Source organism: Ranitomeya variabilis, chromosome 3 (assembly GCF_051348905.1).
Source record: "Ranitomeya variabilis isolate aRanVar5 chromosome 3, aRanVar5.hap1, whole genome shotgun sequence".
Taxonomy (NCBI): Eukaryota; Metazoa; Chordata; class Amphibia; order Anura; family Dendrobatidae; genus Ranitomeya; species Ranitomeya variabilis.
In genome coordinates, this window is record NC_135234.1 from 103,694,401 (window position 1) to 103,716,241 (window position 21,841).

The 21,841-nt window shown below is 46.7% G+C and overlaps 1 protein-coding gene across 1 annotated transcript; it reads right to left on the bottom strand.

Moving 5' to 3' along the window:
- Positions 1 to 14,333: 14,333 nt before the first annotated feature.
- LOC143817984 (uncharacterized) lies at positions 14,334 to 16,631 on the bottom strand. The gene is made up of 5 exons (XM_077299444.1): positions 16,517 to 16,631; positions 16,044 to 16,127; positions 15,763 to 15,970; positions 15,530 to 15,686; positions 14,334 to 15,410 (listed from the first exon to the last, which is right to left on the bottom strand). Exons 1-5 carry the CDS (start codon positions 16,529 to 16,531, stop codon positions 14,894 to 14,896), a joined length of 981 nt encoding a protein of 326 aa, XP_077155559.1. The 5' UTR covers positions 16,532 to 16,631; the 3' UTR covers positions 14,334 to 14,893.
- Positions 16,632 to 21,841: the final 5,210 nt, after the last annotated feature.

Here is a 21,841-nt window from a genome sequence, read left to right on the forward strand (position 1 = left end):
GGGATGCTTAATGTATGCGTTTAAGCATTTTTACAGCAGAAAGCCGCTGAAAAAACACGCAAAAAAGGCGAAAAATCCGGAACGTGTGCACATAGCATAAAACCGCAGGTGGAATCCGCGCAAAAACCACAGGAAATCCGCGGTAATTCAGCGGTAAATCCGCAGTGCAGTTTACCTGCAGATTTACCAAAAACAATGCGGAACAATCCGCACACCATTCCGCAGCGTGTGCACATAGCCTCAGCCTCACCAAAGGAGCTGCAGTTTTCATTCATGGGTTATATGAGATGTTTTGCTCTATACTGCATATTTTAAGTAACGACCGAAAAATAGTGTGTTTTTTTTTGTTTTATAATATTTACCATATGGGTTAAATGTTTTTATGGCTTCAGAAATGAAACTTTTAGGCTAAGTGCACACGTTGCAGAATTGCCGCGGAAATTTCCGCGGCAATTCCGCAACTTCTGCCACGGGTATATCGCATGCGGAATTGGCATGCGTATTCCTGCTAAACACTAGTGTTTTCAAGCGTAATTAGCTTGCAGAATGCTAGCGTTTTCCAAACGATCTGTAGCATCTCTTGGAAAACTGATTGACAGGTTGGTCACGCTTGTCAAACATAGTGTTTGACAAGTGTGACTAACTTTTTACTATTGATGCTGCCTATGCAGCATCAATAGTAAAAAGATCTAATGTTAAAAATAACAAAAATAATCAGACGGCCCCCGATCTGCTCAGCGGTTCACGCGGCGGCTTCCATTCCCAGGGATGATGTGTGCGAAGGACCTGGGATGACGTCACGGTCACGTGACTGCGACGTCATCCCAGGTCCTTCGCACACAGCATCCCTGGGAACGGAAGCCGCCGTGTGCACCGCTGAGAGGCGGGAGGACTCCGGGGGCCATCAGAAGGTGAGCATATCACTATTTTTTATTTTAATTATTTTTTTTTTACAATTATATGGTTCCCAGGGCCTGGAGGAGAGTCTCCTCTCCTCCATCCTGGGTACCATCCGCACATGATCCGATTACTTCCCGCATGGTGGGCATAGCCCCATGCGTGAAGTAAGCGGATCAATGCATTCCTATGTGTGCGGAATCCCCGCGATTCCGCAAATTAATGAACATGCTACATTTTTTTCCAGAATGCGTTTCTGCTCAGGGAAAAAAAGCAGCATGTGCATACAAAATGCGGATTGCATTCTATTAATAGGATGCTTAATGTGAGTGTTTTTTTTGCGGTTTTAACCCGTTTTGTATAGCGAAAAAACGCGAAAAATCCGGAACGTGTGCACACAGCCTTACAGACACAACAATAACAAATATGTTTATTCTTTTGAATATCTTTATTTTTAAATTGGTAAAAGGCAGGTGATTTCAACTTTTAAATTAGTTTTTTAATGTATTTTTCCATCCCTATAGGGGACATGAACCTGCTATCACCTGCACTCTATACTGCAAGTACTGATCTCCTATGAAGCCTAATCACAGACTGGGCTGCATAGTTGTATCAAGCTGCTGGCACTAGGCTCCAGGAGCACATGACAACCCATCGGCTCCTGTGCGGTATGGGAACCTAAATGATTGTGCCAGGCTGCTGCAGCATTTAAGTGGTTAAACAGCATCAATGGTGCCACCTCTGGTCACTGCTGTCAACAGCACATGCTAGATATGGGACACAGCTGGCACCTGATATGGAGCAGGCTCATCTCTCAAGGTACATTTTCACAGTAAATTAGAAGAAACCAATGTGCTAATTTGCACTACAAATCTGCATCTAATCACCTGGATTTTCCTGCATTTTTTGGTTATAGCATACCTCCCAACTTTTGAGGAAGGGAAAGAGGGACAAGCATGCTGTGGCAAATGTTAGGCCACACCCTGACCACACCCATTTCACAACTAGCCACACCCATATCTACACCCCAACCACACCCATTTAGCACTGCTGATCACTGTTTCATAAACAATAATTTTAAACAGAAAAAAATGGCCACACAGTGCTCCATGCTGTATAATGGCCCCACATGATGCTCAATACTGTATAATGGCCACATTTGATGCTCAATACTGTATAATGGCGACACAGTGCTCCATACCATATAATGGCCACACATGATGCTCAATACTGTATACTGGCCACACATGATACTCCATACTGCATAATGGCCCCACATTATGCCCCATACTGTATAATGGCTATACAGTGCTTCATACTGTATAATGGCCCCACATGATGCTCAATACTCTATAATGGCCACACATGCCAATGCCAGTGTACAGTCAGGGCTGTAGATGTGTGCCAGCAGCTCTGCTTACAATGCAGGTAAAGATTTCACCACCTGTCGGTGTCCACACTTCTGCCTCACAGATCTTGCACATTGCAATGTGTCCCAGCTCTCCAAACTCTGCATGCACTCAGACAACGCCACTATCTCCTGGCTCTACTCAGGGCCGGACTGGGACTAAAATTCAGCCCTGGCATTTGAAGTCACACAGGCCCACTTGTCACATGGTGACTGTATAATATCTTTGTACACTTGTAGGCTACAAGAAGTGAGGGGAGTGTAACACGACTATATACCATATAATTACAGCTGTATCCAGCATTACAGCTCAGCCCCCATAGACTGTAATACAGCACAGCCCGCATAGACTGTAATACAGCACAGCCCCCATAGACTGTAATACAGCACAGCCCCCATAGAATGTAATGCAGCACAGCCCCCATAGAATGTAATGCAGCACAGCCCCCATAGAATGTAATGCAGCACAGCCCCCATAGAATGTAATGCAGCCAGCCCCATAGAATGTAATACAGAACAGCCCCATAGAATTTAATGCAGCACAGTCCCCATAGAATGTAATACAGCACAGCCCCCATAGAATGTAATGCAGCCAGCCCCATAGAATTTAATGCAGCACAGCCCCATAGAATGTAATACAGCACTGCCCCATAGAATATAATGCAGAACAGCCCCATAGAATGTAATACAGCACAGCCCCATAGAATATAATGCAGCACAGCCCCATAGAATATAATGCAGCACAGCCCCATACAATATAATGCAGCACAGCCACCATACAATGTAATGCAGCCAGCCCCATAGAATATAATGCAGCACAGGCCCATGGAATGGAATGCAGCCAGCCCCCATAGAATGTAATGCAGGCAGCCACCATACAATATAATGCAGCACAGCCCCCATAGAATGTAATGCAGCCAGCCCCATAGAATATAATGCAGCACAGGCCCATAGAATGGAATGCAGCCAGCCCCATAGAATATAATGCAGCACAGGCCCATGGAATGGAATGCAGCCAGCCCCATAGAATATAATGTAGCACAGGCCCATGGAATGGAATGCAGCCAGCCCCCATAGAATGTAATGCAGGCAGCCACCATACAATATAATGCAGCACAGCCCCCATAGAATGTAATGCAGGCAGCCCCCATAGAATGTAATGCAGGCAGCCCCCATAGAATGTAATGCAGCACAGCCCCATAGAATGTAATGCAGCACAGCCCCATAGAATGTAATGCAGCACAGCCCCATAGAATGTAATGCAGCACAGCCCCATAGAATGTAATGCAGCACAGCCCCATAGAATGTAATGCAGCACAGGCCCATAGAATGGAATGCAGCCAGCCCCATAGAATATAATGCAGCACAGGCCCATGGAATGGAATGCAGCCAGCCCCATAGAATATAATGCAGCACAGGCCCATGGAATGGAATGCAGCCAGCCCCATAGAATATAATGCAGCACAGGCCCATGGAAAGGAATGCAGCCAGCCCCCATAGAATGTAATGCAGGCAGCCACCATACAATATAATGCAGCACAGCCCCCATAGAATGTAATGCAGGCAGCCCCCATAGGATATAATGCATGCAGGCAGCCCCCATAGAATGTAATGCAGGCAGGCAGCCCCCACAGAATGTAATGCATGCAGGCAGGCCCCATAGAATGTAATGCATGCAGGCAGCCCCCACAGAATGTTATGCAGGCAGGCAGCCCCCACAGAATGTAATGCAGACAGGCAGCCCCCATAGAATGTAATGCAGACAGGCAGCCCCCATAGAATGTAATGCATGCAGGCAGGCCCCACAGAATGTAATGCAGGCAGGCAGCCCCCACAGAATGTAATGCAGACAGGCAGCCCCCATAGAATGTAATGCAGACAGGCAGCCCCCATAGAATGTAATGCAGGCAGGCAGCCACCACAGAATGTAATGCAGGCAGGCAGCCCCCACAGAATGTAATGCAGGCAGGCAGCCCCCACAGAATGTAATGCATGCAGGCAGCCCCCATAGAATGTAATGCAGGCAGGCAGCCCCCACAGAATGTAATGCAGGCAGGCAGCCCCCATAGAATGTAATGCAGGCAGGCAGCCCCCACAGAATGTAATGCATGCAGGCAGCCCCCATAGAATGTAATGCAGGCAGGCAGCCCCCACAGAATGTAATGCAGGCAGGCAGCCCCCACAGAATGTAATGCATGCAGGCAGCCCCCACAGAATGTAATGCATGCAGGCAGCCCCCACAGAATGTAATGCATGCAGGCAGGCAGGCAGCCCCCCCCAGCTCCACAATCCAGTCATCAATCATTGATAAAAAAAACAAACAAACACACTACTCACCTCTCTCCTCGTGCCCCGCGCTGCTCCGGTCTCAGCAGATGCAGTCTGCCCGCCCGGTCACACAGCAGGTGCGCGATGATATGACGTCATCGCGCACCCGCAGTGTCAGCGGCAGGCAGAGCGGGGAATGATGGGAGAGGGGGCGTCAGCAGACGCTCTCTCCTCCATCATTGCATTCAACTGTACCGGTGTCTATGACGCCGGTATAGTTGAATGTGGGGCCGGGAGTGTGCCGCGACAGCGTGGGGAGTGTGCCGACAGCGGCACACTCGAGCGGCCCACTACTGCCATCGGCCCTTCTGGCATTTGCCAGAACTGCCCGATGGCCAGTCCGGCCCTGGCTCTACTCCATAACTGCTGTAGTATATAAAGGATACATATATATATATATATATATATATATATATATATATATATATACATACTGTGCCTGTGACTAACAGGCTGCACTGGATTGCTCTAACTGCTGCCACTACTCCTGGTTATAATGCCTTGTACTGTAAGCACAGCAGAGCCAGCTGCAACATACACACACACAGGGCCGTATTTAGAGTTTCTGCTGCCCTAGGCACTTTTAGTGCTGCCTCCCCTTTGGTAAGTATGACACTATCGGCAGTGACTTTGGCAAAAATCGCTGATGTGAAAGTCGCCTTTTGCAGGAGATCGGGCAGTTTTTCCACATCTGCAGCATAACAGATCACTTATGGCAACACTGCGTTCGGCCTCATTCATTTCCTATGGGATTTGTGGACATTTGCGGCACTTGCCGCCATCCGGCAAATGCGGTACCATACCTCCTAACCAGTAGCGTAGCGGTGAATGAGAGAGGATGGTGGTATTGTGGGGGGGGGGGGGGGGGGAGGACAGGGAGCTTGGGGGTGAATGGGAGAGTTTGAGGGTATTGTGAGGGCTCACGTGGGTGAGGGGGCACTGGGGGGCTGATTATTATTATACTGTTTAATGTTATGAGATATTCACTCCATCATATGTGAGGGTATGTGTCCTCGAGGTGTATTGGGCGCGCTTTGGACGCATCAGATACCCCGCTCTGCCCAAAGCTCCGCCCCCTGTTGTACGCGCGGTGATTCCGCATATATTCATTGAACACAGGTGGAATCACCGCATCCTATTCATAGACTGTTTTATTTATCTTGTGGAGACGGAGCATCTCCACAAGATAAATAGACACGCTGCTGTCTAGAAAGACGCGCCACATGTCCGGTTAGGCAGGTCTGCCACCTGCGTCTATGTACGCATAGTGGAGATGGGATTTCATAAAATCCCCTAAACTATGCTGTAACATCTGGAAGCTGCGGTTTCGACGCTGTGGATGTACACAGCGTCCAATCCCCAGCAAAAACCCAAGCAATACGCCCTGTGGAAACATACCCTAATAGTTCCTGTCTTGGGGGCTGGAGATGGGGAGGTCGGGGGCTTTTTATTATTGTGAGCTGGGTCTTTTATAAGTATTAGTAAAACAAGCATAGCAGAGAAGGTTAATATTACCATAACAAGGATAAGTATTAACATAAGGGCGCAGACAGACACTGTATAACTCATGCAAAAATCGCATTGCAATCCTCGGACTGGCCCTGACACCTCTCCTGAAATAAGCTTGACAGCGTGATAAATTACTACGCAACTGTCAGCCTCAGGTCAGGAGAGCCGACGGTCAGTCCGAGGATTGCAATGCGATCCTCACATGAGAAATACGTCCGTCTGTCTGCCCCCTAACAAGTATAACAATACAGTAACCACAGGCTGCATTCTATGTTATAAGAATACATTGCTTATAATTAAATTATTAAAGGGAACCTTTCACCCCCCCCCCCAGGGTCTATTAACCCCTTTCTGCCAGCTGACGGAATAGTACGTCAGCTGGCAGATCCCCTGCTTTAAGGTGGGCTCTGGCGGCGAGCCCACCTTAAAGCTGCGACATGTCAGCTGTTTTGTACAGCTGACATGTGCGCGCATTGAGCGCGAGCGGAATCGCGATCCGGCCGCGCCCATTAACTAGTTAAATGCCGCCGTCAAGCGCTGACAGCGGCATTTAACTAGCGCTCCCGGCCGCGCGGCCGGAAGTGCTCGCACTGCTGACCCCCGTCACATGATCGGGGGTCAGCAGTGCATCGCCATAACAACCAGAGGTCTTCTTGAGACCTCTATGGTTGTTGATGGCCGATTGCTTTGAGCGCCACCCAGTGGTCGGCGCTCAAAGTACACCTGCCTTTCTGCTACATAGAGGTGATCTGTATGTCACCTCTATGTAGCAGAGCCGATCGAGTTGTGCATGCTTCTAGCCTCCTATGGAGGCTATTGAAGCATGCCAAAATAAAAATAAAAAAGTGGTTAAAAATATAAAAAAAATAAAAAATATATAAAAGTTCAAATCACCCCCCTTTCGCCCCAATCAAAATAAAACTATTAAAAAAAAATCAAACCTACACATATTTGGTATCGCCGCGTTCAGAATCGCCCGATCTATCAATAAAAACAAAGGATTAACCTGACCGCTAAATGGTGTAGCGAGAAAAAAAATCAAAACGCCAAAATTACGTTTTTTGGTCGCCGCGACATTGCATTAAAATGCAATAACGGGCGATCAAAAGAATGTATCTACACCAAAATGGTATCACTAAAAACGCCAGCTTGGCACGCAAAAAATAAGCCCTCACCCGACCCCAGATCATGAAAATTGGAGACGCTACGGGTATCGGAAAATCGCGCAATTTTTTTTTTTTTTTTTTTAGCAAACTTTGGAATTTTTTTTCACCACTTAGATAAAAAATAACCTAGACATGTTAGGTGTCTAAGAACTTGTATTGACCTGGAGAATCATAATGGCAGGTCAGTTTTAGCATTTGGTGAACCTAGCAAAAAAGCCAAACAAAAAACAAGTGTGAGATTTCACTTTTTTGCAATTTCATCACACTTGGAATTTTTTTCCCGTTTTCTGTTACACGGCATGGTAAAACCAGTGGTATCATTCAAAAGTACATCTCATCCCGCAAAAAATAAGCCCTCACATGGCCATATTGACGGAAAAATAAAAAAGTTATGGCTCTGTGAAGGAGGGGAGCGAAAAACGAAAATGAAAAAAAAGCTCCGGGGGTGAAGGGGTTAAGGTAATAGAGCCAGCCACCTCCAGCAGCACTAAGGCTGCATTCTGTGAAGGTGGCTCTTATGTTTTTGATCCCTAATAATACTGAAATATTCACTTTTATAAATTGCGTGCCATACCTGTATTGAATCTGGGGGGTACATCTTTTGTCCCCGGACACAACCGCCTCCCAGCCGTCCATCATCCCACCGGGTGCCGATGCCTGGGCTCTCATTTTTTGGGCATGCACCGTGTGCGCTGCCCTGGAACTCACATCAGCTGATGTACTGATATTGCGTCTGGACTGAGATCCCGCCCCACAGTGTGTTATGATTTATTCACACTGCGAGGCTGGGAATCTGGCGCTGTCCGCTGGTGCGATCTACTTACATCACTTGATATAAGTTCCAGGGCAGCGCACACTGCGCATGCCCGAGAAATAATTGCAGAGCGCCGGTGACGGCACAAGACAGAAAGGAGGTGCCGCCCGGTGGGATGATGAAAGGCTGCGAGGCGGCTGAGTCAGGGGGAGAAAACGTACCCCCCGGACTCAATACAGGTATGGCGCACAATTTATAAAAGTGAATATTCCAGCGTTATTAGGGATAAAAAACATAAGAGCCACCTTCACAGAATGCAGCCTTAGTGCTGAAGAAGGTGGCTCTTTTACCTTAATAGGCCCTGGGGGGTGACAGGTTCCTTTTAAGTTATTAAAGGTTTGGGATAATTGTCTGCAGTCACTCTACAGACTGCCAAATCATGATGGGGTGCACCTGCCGTCATAAGGCCACTGGTGTGATCAGGAGGTCATGCAACTACGTTTGCTATTTGCACGTGTTGAATAGACAAGTTTGACTTCTCTCAATAGAAGAAAATCGTCACATGACCTCCTGCTCTCATCAGCGATGCTGGGGCCATTATTACTGTACATAGCGGGACTCCTGAATATTAAGTGGGCACTTATGAAGCATTGAAGCCTAACTACTGGGTGGCAGATAGTTCTGTACCGGCTGTCAGTCTGTCCCGGGGCATCAGTTACAGCCGCCACTCTCTATACACAGAGCGGTGACTGAAAAATGTTGAAGTAATAGTATACACAGTTTGTCAGTCTGGGCCAGGTGGAAAAGATGGGAAAAGTGAATGGCTCCACCGGAAAGAACGTCCTCTGTAAGTCACCATCTATAACTGTACTGTGATCTCTCTATGTCATGCAGGACTGGTATCTACCACTATATGGTATTACCGTATGGCGGTAATATCAGTGCTGGTTATTGTGTAGAGATTTATTTTCAATAACAGTGCGGTCATCTCCTGAGGTTCCCCTATACCCACCGTAGTTGCAATCATGGTTACCTGGTTAAGGGCCACAGGTGGACACAGACAGAAAAGGGCCCATGTGCAAGAACAATATATGGGCCCTTTGCAGCCCAAGAACTTCTAAAAATACAAAATTGCACCTTATTTAGAGGTAGAGAGGTAATCCCCCTTAACTCTTGGGCCCATGTGCTGCCACATAGTTTGCACTAATGATATGTCCGCCTGTTAGGGGCCCACTCACATGTTTCGCCCCCCCTGAGCTGAACCCCTAGCTACGCCTCTGCTCCTAACTGTTGAAGAAGCGAAAGAGGGATAGAGTTTGCGGCGCGCTACGCGGCAAATTTTAGGCCTCGCCTCTGACCACACCCATTTCACAACTAGTCACACCCATATCCACACCCATTTAGTACTGCTGATCACACTGTTTCATAAACAATAATTATAAACAAAAAAAAATAAATATGGCCACACAGTGCTCCATACTGTATAACGACCCCACATGATGCTCAATACTGTATAATGGCCACACATGATGCTCCATACTGTATAATGGCCCCACATGATGCTCAGTACTGTATAATAGCCACACAATGCTCCATACTGTATAATGACCCCACATGATGCTCAATGCTGTATAATGGCCACACAGTGCTCCACACTGTATAATGGCCACACATGATGCTCCATACTGTATAATGGCCACACATAATGCTCAATACTGTATAAGGGCCACACATGATGCTCCATACTGTATAATGGCCACACAGTGCTCCACACTGTATAATAGCCCTGGGAATCGAAGCCGCCACGTGCACCGCTGAGAGGCAGGAGGACTCCGGGGGCCATCAGAAGGTGAGTATATCACTATTTTTTATTTTAATTATTTTTTTAGCAATTATATGGTTCCCAGGGCCTGGAGGAGAGGCTCCTCTCCTCCACCCTGGGTAACATCCACACATGATCCGCTTACTTCCCGCATGGTGGGCATTGCCCCATGCGGGAAGTAGGCAGATCAATGCATTCCTATGTGTGCGGAATCTCCGCGATTCTACAAATTAATGAACATGCTATGCTTTTTTCCGGAATGCGTTTCTGCTCAGGAAAAAAAGTAGTATGTGCATACAAAATGCGGATTGCATTCTTTTAATAGGATGCTTAATGTGAGCGGGTTTTTTTTTTTGCGGTTTTATCGCATTTTTTCATAGCGAAAAAACGCGAAAAATCCGGAACGTGTGCACACAGCCTTACAGACACAACAATAACAAATATGTTTATTCTTTTGAATTTCTTTATTTTTAAATTGGTGAAAGGCAGGTGATTTCAACTTTTAAATTAGTTTTTTAATGTATTTTTCCATCCCTATAGGGGACATGAACCTGCTATCACCTGCACTCTATACTGCAAGTACTGATCTCCTATGAAGCCTAATCACAGACTGGGCTGCATAGTTGTATCAAGCTGCTGGCACTAGGCTCCAGGAGCACATGACAACCCATCGGCTCCTGTGCAGCATGGGAGCCTAAATGATTGTGCCAGGCTGCTGCAGCATTTAAGTGGTTAAACAGCATCAATGGTGCCACCTCTGGTCACTGCTGTCAACAGCACATGCTAGATATGGGACACAGCTGGCACCTGATATGGAGCAGGCTCAGCTCTCAAGGTACATTTTCACAGTAAATTAGAAGAAACCAATGTGCTAATTTGCACTACAAATCTGCATCTAATCACCTGGATTTTCCTGCATTTTTTGATCTATCTATCTATCTATCTATCTATCTATCTATCTATCTATCTATCTATCTATCTATCTATCTATCTCATTCCTTCTATGTATCTATCTATAGATAGAAGGAATGAGATAGATAATAGAATAGATAGAAGGAATGAGCTAGAGAGATAGATGATAGAATAGATAGAAGGAATGAGCTAGAGAGATAGATGATAGAATAGATAGAAGGAATAAGATAGATGATAGATCTATAGATAGATAATATCTATCGATCTATGTATATATCTAGCTATAGATCTATCCATCTCATTCCTTCTATCTATAGATCTATCTATCTATCTATCTATCTATCTATCTATCTATCTATCTATCTATCTATCTATCTATCTATCTGTATAATGGAGTGTGGGTTGGACAAATGTAAAAGAGGAGGTTGGACAAGAAATGACATCACAAATCTTTTTTTTTTTTGTTCAATAGTACATCTTTATTTTGCTTTCAAAAAGCATAAAAAACGCGCAAAAACGCACCAAAAAAGCACCTGCAGTTTCTGCCAAGAGATGCGGATTCAGTGCAGAAAAATCCACAGGCAAATCTGCAGCGTGTGCACATACCCTATAAATGTTAATGCATTCATTTACTGTTATTGCAATGTGTATGTACTTTGCATGTATTGTGTATAGGATTAGGGAAAGATATAGAATGGAAGGATAGCAGTAGAATAGAATAATCTTGGGAATAGATTAGTGGGGCACCATAGAGTTAGGGTACCGTCTCACAAAACGATTTACCAACGATCACGACCAGCGATACGACCTGGCCGTGATCGTTGGTAAGTCGTTGTGTGGTCGCTGGGGAGCTGTCACACAGACAGCTCTCCAGTGACGTCACCGCTGTGATCTGCTTTCACTTTACGGCCGGCAGTCAGTCAGTGCGGGAAGCAGACGGCAAGGGACCTGACGGACACCGGAATGTGAGTATGTACTGTTTGGTTTTTTTTACATTTACGACGGTAACCAGGGTAAACATCGGGTTACTAAGCGCGGCCCTGCGCTTAGTAACCCGATGTTTACCCTGGTTACAAGCGAACGCATCGTTGGATCGGTGTCACACACACCGATCCAACGATGACAGCGGGAGATCCAGCGACGAAAGAAAGTTCCAAACGATCTGCTACGACGTACGATTCTCAGCAGGGTCCCTGATCGCTGCTGCGTGTCAGACACAGCGATATCGTATGGATATCGCTGGAACGTCACGGATCGTACCGTCGTAGCGACAAAAGTGCCACTGTGAGACGGTACCCTTAGGGAATGAGAGTGCCCAGCAGAAGCATAGTTAGCATAAGGGGTTTTCCAGACTGGGAGGAGTTATAGATGGGTGTAGTGCAGAGCAGTTGGATATAGTGATGACACTTCCTGTTTAGTGAAGATTAGTGATGTAGCAGTGAGAGAAGACAGTCAGATAGCCACAGGGTTGAAGTTGTTGAGGCAAAAAGGGACCCCAGGCAGAGCAGCGCGCAAGTGGTCATTATCTTATACGGTATACAAAAGACTGACAAGCACCTCCTAAGGCTACTTTCACACATCAGCTATCAGTCATGCTGATTCCGGCGTCGCGACGGATCCGGCGTAAATTGTGAAAAACTGATGAAACGGATCCATTTTTTCTGACTAGCGGAACCAGCCAAAAACCAGATCCGTTTCATCAGTTTGTCATCCGTTTCGTCTGGGTTTTTTTTATCCTTTTTTTACAGATCCGGTTTTTAAAACCGCCCATGGGAGGCTCCCAAAAGTGATTGGCTACTGAAAACCTATATATACTGTGTTTCTACAGCCCATCTGTGACAGGTTGTAGAGGAGCAAGTGACGAAGATAGAAGACGTGATGGCAAACATTCTGCAGATTAATGTGGATTTCACCGTGGAGGCGATCGTTTGAAAGCGATTGTTATGGAGGAGTGAGAGAGACAGCGCATCATGCGTCTGCGCCGACGTAGTTTGTGGATCCACCCCATCTCTGCACAGAGAATGACACGTGGGGTGTATTCTACACTGTACATGGAGCTATGTGGAAACCCTGATACATTTTACTCATATGTGCGGATGAAATCCGAGAACTTTGATCTATTGGTGGAACGAATTGGACACCTCATCCGAAGAAGTGAAATGTATTGCCGCTTCTCAGTTTCACTGGCGGAGCGTCTGATGGTGACTCTTCGGTAAGCCATTGTTATTGTATCTCCTCCTGTTAAAGCACACTTATAACTGTAATGTTGTTGCTGGTAGTTTTTAATAATTATTTTAATTGTATCTCCTACTGTTAAAGCTGACTTATAATTGTAAGGTTATTGCTGGTATTTTGTACTCATTATCCCTTTTTTTTCCACAGATTTCTTGCAACTGGAGAATCCCTTTTGTCACTCCACTTCCAGTTCAGACTTGGGATTTCCACCGTCTCCGGAATTGTGAAGCACCCATGTCATGCATTGTGGGACTCTTTACATGGCGAGTTTATACCACATCCCACAATGGAGAGTTGGCCTGAAATAGCGGAAAAGTTTCAACAAATCTGTCAGTTTCCCAATTGCTTGGGTGCAGTGGACGGGAAACATATCCGCATCGTGAAACCTGCTGGATCTGGATCGTAATATTTTAACTTTAAAAAATATTTCTCCATTGTGCTCATCGCCATCGCTGAATACAAATTTATACAAGTGGATATAGGGGCGTACTGTATGTATGGCCGGTCCAATGATTCACAAGTTTTAAAATTGTCTGCAATGGGGCGTCATCTCTATGGAAACACCTTCCAATTTCCACCCCCAAAACCGCTGCCTGAAAGCTCTGGACCACCAATGCCATTTGTTTGTGTTGGGGATGAAGCCTTCCAACTATTGGAACACCTGCTAAAACCATACTCCAGTAGTGGATTGACACCAACTAAAAGAATTTGTAAATACCGCCTCACACGAGCGCGGAGAATGGTGGAGTGCACTTTTGGGATTCTGACAGCCAAATGGCGAGTTCTGTTGACCGCTATCAACCTGAAGACTAACACTGTTGACGAGGTGGTGAAAGCTTATGTGGTCCTGCACAATTTTGTGATATGCAAGGAACATATTTCCATTGATGACCACTCTGAAGAAACCACCTTGCATGATTATCGGACCATTACGTATAGAAGTTCTGTGTCAGTTTCCAGAATGAGGGACAAATTTGCTGAATACTTTATTTCACCTCAAGGAAGAGTAGACTGGCAGGATGAGAGAGTTTGAAAATTTTCTCTTGGACCTTCTAACCAAAAAGTCATTGACTTTCTTTAACCAAAGTATTTCACCTTCTTTACCCAAAGTTATGTACTTGGTTGGGTTTTACCCAAAGAATTTTACCTTCTTTACCCAAAGTTATGTACTTGGTTGGGTTTTACCGAAAGTATTTTACCTTCTTTACCCACAGTATTTTACCTTGTTTTAACCAATGTATTTAACCTTATAGACCTTATAAATAAATGAAAGACAAAATGTTTAACTAATAAACTGTTTTTTTATTAACCAATAAACTGTTTTTTTTATTAGCAAATTATTAAACAAAAATAATGTTATAAATTTAAATAGTGTGGGGTGGAGCTAATGCTGGATGGGCTGTCAAATTGGGACACCGACATTGGGAGTGTGGAGAGAGGAATGTGATGGTAGTAGTGAAGGTAAAACAGGTGAAAGGGTGGAGAAAGAAAGAACGGGTGGACATGAAATCGGGAGTAGTATTGGGAATTTGGAAGGTTTGAGGGGTGGAGTGGATGGATTGGGAGGCAGAAGAGGTGGTGGGAGGAGAAGAGGATTGTGTTTGGGGCATGATGGGTGTTGAAGGAGACTGGTGGTAGTGGGCAGGGTGTAGAAGTGCGGATGATGTGGTTGGGAACTGGTACGCGGCGGGATGCTGGTACGGGGCAGGATGCTGGCACGGAGCAGGATGCTGGCACGGGGCATGATGTTGGTATTGTATAGGAGGGGCAGTGGCTGGAGGGGGGCAGGTGCGGGAGGAACTACCGGGTGGGTGGAAGGGCTTGGGAGCTAACATGCACTGGAGCAGACTGGCATGATTGCATTACATGCATCTGCTGGTCAGAAGATAGCTTCTCCATGCCCTTGAGTAATTTCTGCAAAAAGGTGTGGTTTGGAGATTTACGTGTATCTGAATGCATCCATCCAGGCGTGTGTGCAACTCAAGAATACTGTTGCTGAGCAAATTAAATCCTGCGGTCGTTTGCTCAGACAACAGTTTGAGACAGTTCTGGATGGCTGCATTCAGATGCCAGAACTCGGGCGTATAGCTCTTTTCCTGACCCCTCTGGCGCTGCTGCCCAGAACCCACAGGTGAACTAGAGGTGGCAGCAGCAGAGGGGTGGGGTAAAGGAAAAGCTATATCCTCACCAGCAGATTCATGCAACACAGTCGGCCATGATGCTCCAGCACTAGTGGATGGGACCGAGGGATCAGATGTGAGGGAAGGCTGGGAAGGTGCAGATGGGCCGGGACTGTCGAAGTGTCCCTCGGTGGCGGACTCCTGCGGGATCACCCCAGAAGGGTTCAACACTGCAGGCTCCCTAGTGCTGCCAACGGTGCTGTGGAATAAAGAGAAAAAAATATATAATATATTGATATTGCATGGCCCTGGCTGAAACCCCCCAAAAGATGTTAGACATGTAAACATTTTTTATTAAAGGGGGTGGGTAATATTTACCTTCTGCTCACCATCGTTGACCGGAGGAACAACAGGGCGTTTGCATATTTGCACTTACTCCTGCGTCCTCCAGATCCACTCGGGGCCCACATCTCTTTGTTGAACTCCTTCTTGAAGTGATCCCTGATTGACTGCCACCGATTGACAATTCTCTCTCCTGAAAAGTGAAAGCACAAATTAGTTAGTATACAACACTTTACATCCAGCAACATAACTGAACTGTGAATACTTACGCGCTTGATTCTGGGCCCGAACATTGAGGTCCTCCCAGTTGTCCACAAGTTGTTGGCATACTTGCTCCCAGAGCCGATGGGTCACAATGATATTGGCGTGGCGGTGGTCCCCCATATTCCACAGAGGCTCCCGCTGTCGGATCAGGAGGAGGAGGTCGATATCTAGCCCGGCCTCCTCACCATCCGAGTCAGGAGCACGCTGTGAAGCCTGTTAAAAAAGACAAAAAAAAATAAACTCAAAACAACAACATTAAGTAGAAAAAAAAGAAAAAGGTACTTACCCGATGGCGACCGCCCTGCCGCTCACGCCGACAACCCTGGGAGGCACTTTGAGCACCTCTGGATCGAGCACCAGAATCAGAAGACTATAAAAAATAAAAAAATTAAAAATTATGTGCTTGGATGTAGGGTTATGTGTTGTGGCAGTGTGATGTCTGTAATGATCAGTTTCTATGTGTTGTATACAATGTGATGTCTGTAATGATCAGTTTCTATGTGTTGTGTACAATGTGATGTCTGTAATGATCAGTTTCTATGTGTTGTGTGCAGTGTGATGTCTGTAATGATCAGTTTCTATGTGTTGTGTGCAGTGTGATGTCTGTAATGATCTGTTTCTATGTGGTGTGTGCAGTGTGATGTCTGTAATGATCTGTTTCTATGTGTTGTGTGCAGTGTGATGTCTGTAATTATCTGTTTTTTTATGTGTTGTGTGTAGTGTGATGATGTGGTTCTACCATGCATGCAAGAAACTTACTAACTGCGAGCCCATTCCAGGTATCTCTCCATCCCTTTGGTCTTCTTCTGGAAGCACCTCTTCTGCTGCTGCAGCTTCCTCTTATACAAAAATTATATTGAGAGAGAGAGAGAGAGAGAGAGAGAGAGAGAGAGATAATTACGTTAAAGAAAAAAAAAGTAACATTAAAAACAAAAAATAGAATTAGTCTTACTGGTAATTCAGTTTCTAGGAACCTTCCACGACGGTCACCTTTGAGGTCGTTTCCCCGCTCTAATGGGGGACAGGTAACAAGGAGGTTAAATAACCCTCCCTTCCTGCTGTCTCCAGTGTTTTTTCTGGCCATACTAGCATGAATAGTTACCACCAAAGAGCAGGAATCATCCAATAGGAATATCAGATAGGGAGGGAAATTAGTGCTGTCGTGGAAGGTTCCAAATTACCGGTAAGACTAATTCTATTTTCTCTAGTCACCTTCCACGACAGTCACCTTGGAGTTATACCAAAGTTAATTTCATTAGGGAGGGACCACGGCCTGCAGAACGCGTCTGCTGAATGTAAGATCCCTGTCAAAATTTAGTCTGTAGTGTCTGATAAAAGTATGTACAGAAGACCAGGTGGCGGCTCTGCATATCAGCTCAGATGAAGCGTCCCCTCTTGCTGCCCACGATGTGGAGACTGACCGAGTGGAATGAGCCTTCAGCGATATCTGAGGAGGGAGGTCTCTTTCCGAGTATGCAAGGCAGATGACCTGTTTAATCCAGTTTGCAATTGTGCTCTTAGCTGCTTTCCTTCCTTTGTTCTGGCCTGAAAACTGGATAAAGAGATTCTGGTCAATCCTCCAGCGCCTGGACTGTTCCAGGTAGTGGAGGACCACCCTGCGGACATCCAGGGTGTGGCATTTGTCCTCCTTCGTGTTGGAAGGATTTGGGCAAAATGAGGGCAATATGACAATCTGACCCCTATGAAAATCCGAAACGACTTTGGGCATAAAGGCGGCATCTAGGCGCAAGACTATACTATCCGAGTTCAGAGATAGGAAGGCCTGTTGAACAGACAGGGCCTGCAATTCTCCTATGCGTCTCGCCATGGTAATTGCCACCAGGAACACAGTCTTAAGCGTCAGGACTTTAAGGGATAATGAAGACAAGGGCTCAAAGTCATGAAAATTCTGATCCAGCGGTGACCGGCCAGGTCCCGTCAAAAAATGAACTAAGGGCCGAAACCTGAACTTTGAGTGTACTTGGGGTGAGCCCTAGATCTAAACCCTTTTGGAGGAAGTCTAGGATTTGAGCAATGTTGGGGTGGAAGGGATCAGGTACACTGGGAAGACACCAGGAAGAGAACTTCTTCCATACTTTGCCATAGATGGCATTGGTCACGGGTTTCCTACTCTTTTGGAGAGTTTGGATTACCCTGTCCGAGAGGCCCCTGGCTCTCAGGATGTCGGTCTCAGTAGCCAGGCTGCAAGGTTCAACTTTTTGAGCCCTGGGTAAAGTAGGGGACCTTGATAAAGGAGGTCAGTTCTTTGAAGAAGGAGTAGGGGCCTTCCTCGGCCATATCCATCAAGACGCTGTACCAGCTCCGTCCCGGCCACATTGGGGCAATTAGAATTGTCTTGACTTGGTCTGACCGGATCTTCTGCAGGGTCTTTGCCAGCATCGGGATTGGTGGCATCCATCCCCTGAGCCCCATGTATAGGACCGAGGGAGAAATATGTTTTTGATTTTGTATTTTGGGCATTTGCAAATAAGTCGACCTCCGGGTTCCCCCATCTCAAGGTTAGGGATAGGAAGACTTCTTGGTTCAGGCATCATTCCCCAAGATGGACATCCTTCCTGCTGAGGAAGTCCGCCTGGGTGTTGTCCGAGCCCTTCAGATGTACTGCTGAGATTGAAAGCAGGTGTTTCTCTGCCCAGAGAAATATCCGTGCTGCAACTAACTTCAGGCTGGATTATTTTGTGCCCCCTTGATGTTGGAGATAGGCCACCGCCGTTACGTTGTCAGAGTAGACACGGACATGATGGGCCTGGACAAGAGATGAAGCGGCTATCAGCGATTCCTCCACTGCCTTTAATTCTCTCATGTTGGAAGATCTGGAACTTATGTCCGGGGACCATAGTTCCTGAAAATAAGTTTCTTCCACCACGGCGTCCCAACCTCTACAGCTGGCGTCTGTATGAAGTACTTTCAGGGGAAGCTGGTCCCAGCTTACCCCCTGCCGAAGGTTTCGGGCCTTCAACCACCACGAGAGGGCCGACTTCACGTGTCCGGGAAGTGGAATTTTCCTGGATAGAGCATTCCGATACCTCCGTGAGTATTGGAGGACGTGAGTTTGGAGGGTTCGTGTATGTGCCTGAGCCCAGGATACTGCCTGAATACACGAAGTTAGGGACCCCAGAATGGACATGGACTCTTAAGGTTGGTGATCTTTGTTGTCTGAATCTGGAGATTCTCTGACAAGTGTCGCGCTGACGATCTTCGGGAAGGAAGGACGCCCTTTTCTCCGAGTCTAAGAGAATCCCCAGGAATTTTTTACTTGTGCAGGGTGCAGGTCCGACTTCTGGAGATTTGGGATCCAGCATAGGGACTCGAATATATCTAGTGTCTTTGACACATCCCAGTCCGATAAGTGGGATTGCCGTTCTGATCGACTCCATCTTGAACCTCTGGTACTGTATCTGATGAACTGATTCAGAGGTTTTAGATTTATGATCACTCTGCATTATCCGGAGAGCTTCCTTATGAGGAATAGGCAAGAGTGATGGCCTCTGCCTAAATCCTCCTGAGGTACTTGAGAAATCACCTTTTCTCGCAAGAGATCCTGAATTTGTAGAAGGGAGTCATGGAGGTCTGGATACTGTTCCGGGGTAATTCTAAAGCATTGGGGGGGGGGGGGACTCTCGAATTCCAACTTTAGGCCGAATTGTATGGTGTGGAGGATCCACTGGTTTGTGGATATAGACTGCCATTGGGCGAGAAATTGCGAGAGTCAGCCCCCCACCGGAGAGTCACTGTTTATCAGGGGTCTGTTGCTGTTGAGGGATGAGGATATTCCTGCCTCCACCTCCCTGCGGGTAGCTCCGACCCGATTTACCTTTTCCCCTGATCTCCTTCTGGAAGGACGGGTCACGTGGGGGGATGAAAAAACGCTTCCTAGCAAACTTTTGTTCGGGGAGCGATTTTTTCCTATCATATGCCTTCTCAAGGATATCATCCAAGACTGGCCCAAACACATAGTGTCCCTGAAAGGGGATGGCACAAAGTTTGGTTTTAGAGGTGATGTCACCTCCTCATGATTTTAACCAAAGGGCTCTCCTCGCAGAGTTAGAGAGGACTAAGGACTGAGCAGCCACTCGAACGGATTCTCCTGAGGCATCGGCTAAGAACCCTGTCGCCTTTTGAAGGAGAGGTAGGGAGTCCAGGATTTATTCTGGGAGAGGTGTTCCTCTAATTTGCGAAGCCAGAGAACTAGGGCCCTGGCCGCAATATTTGCTTTAAGCAAATTCATAGAGGATTCCCAGGACTTTTTTAGGTGGCTTTCTATTTTACGGTCCCTGGGATCTTTTAGTTGTGAGGAATCCTCAAATGGGAGAGACATCTTTTTTTGTCACTTTAGAGACCTGGACGTCCACTCTAGGGACTTCCCAAATAGAACTGTCACCTTCTAGGGGGAAGCGGTTCTTTAATTCTGAAGGAACGCTAAGGCCCTTTTCTGAGGAAGCCCACTCCTGAAATATAAGATTTTGAACATTTTCATGGATAGGAAATCTTTTTTTACTTTTGGGCTTCAGACCCCAAACGTCATCCTGAACTGAATGCTTTTCCTCCACTTCCTCAACCTCCATGGTGTTTCTTACTATGGAAACAAGCTCCTCCATATCCTCAAAAGACAAATAGTATCTTTTCCCATCAGGTTTAGGGGTGTATGTGGAGCCCTCATTTTCCCAATTATCGTCTGACCCTGAAGTATGAACTTCGCTCGAGTCAGAATCGGTTTCAACTGGTGCCATTTTCCGTTTTTTAGGGGGGGGGGGGGGGAAGTTGTGACACCGGGGGCTCGGAAAAGGCTGCCATGGAGATCTGTACCTCCTGTTTCATCAGTGTTTTAATCCTGTCCAGGAGGGAGGGCTGTTCAGCACGTAATATGTCATCCGTACAGGGTTGACACAGGGTCTTCTTATAAGTGGAAGGTAGCCGGGAGCCACAAACACCACACTTGCGGCTGGGTTTGTTCTTTGGGGCAGAGACCTTTTCTCCCTAAAAGAGAGAGAGGTATACTAAATGACCCGTACTAACACGTCTGAACAGTGAAGGGACCAGCCCAGCTACTCACGGTAGGAGGGTGAACGCTGGGTTCTGCAGATGATGCTCCGTACTGTATAGTGGCCCCACATGATGCTTTGTACAGTATAATGGCCCCACACGATGCTGGGTACAGTATAATGGCCCCACACGATGCTGGGTACAGTATAATGGCCACACACGATGCTGGGTACAGTATAATGGCCCCTTCCACTCCCACGGCGCTGAATGGTGTCATCCAGCTGTGCCGCTGACTGCTCACGTCGCTGCAGCTGTGATACGCCACTGATAAAGACCTCCGTGTCTCCTGTGCCAGTCAGTGTCAGAGCGAGGAGCAATATTTGCTCCGTACACCTCATACACACACACACACACACACCCCACGGCTCCGCTCAGTACACCTCATACACACACACACACACACACCCCACGGCTCCGCTCAGTACACCTCATACACACACACACACACACACACACACAGCTCCGCTCAGTACACCTCATACACACACACACACACACACACACACACACACACACAGCTCCACTCAGTACACCTCATACACACACACGCACACACCACACGGCTCCACTCAGTACACCTCATACATACACACACCCCACACAGCTCCACTCAGTACACCTCATACACACACACGCACACACCACACGGCTCCACTCAGTACACCTCATACACACACACGCACACACCACACGGCTCCACTCAGTACACCTCATACATACACACACCCCACACAGCTCCACTCAGTACACCTCATACACACACACACACACACACACACACACACACACACACACACACACACACACACAGCTCCACTCAGTACACCTCATACACACACACACCACACGGCTCCACTCAGTACACCTCATACATACACACACCCCACACAGCTCCACTCAGTACACCTCATACACACACACGCACACACCACACGGCTCCACTCAGTACACCTCATACACACACACACACACACACACACACACACACACACACACACACACACACAGCTCCACTCAGTA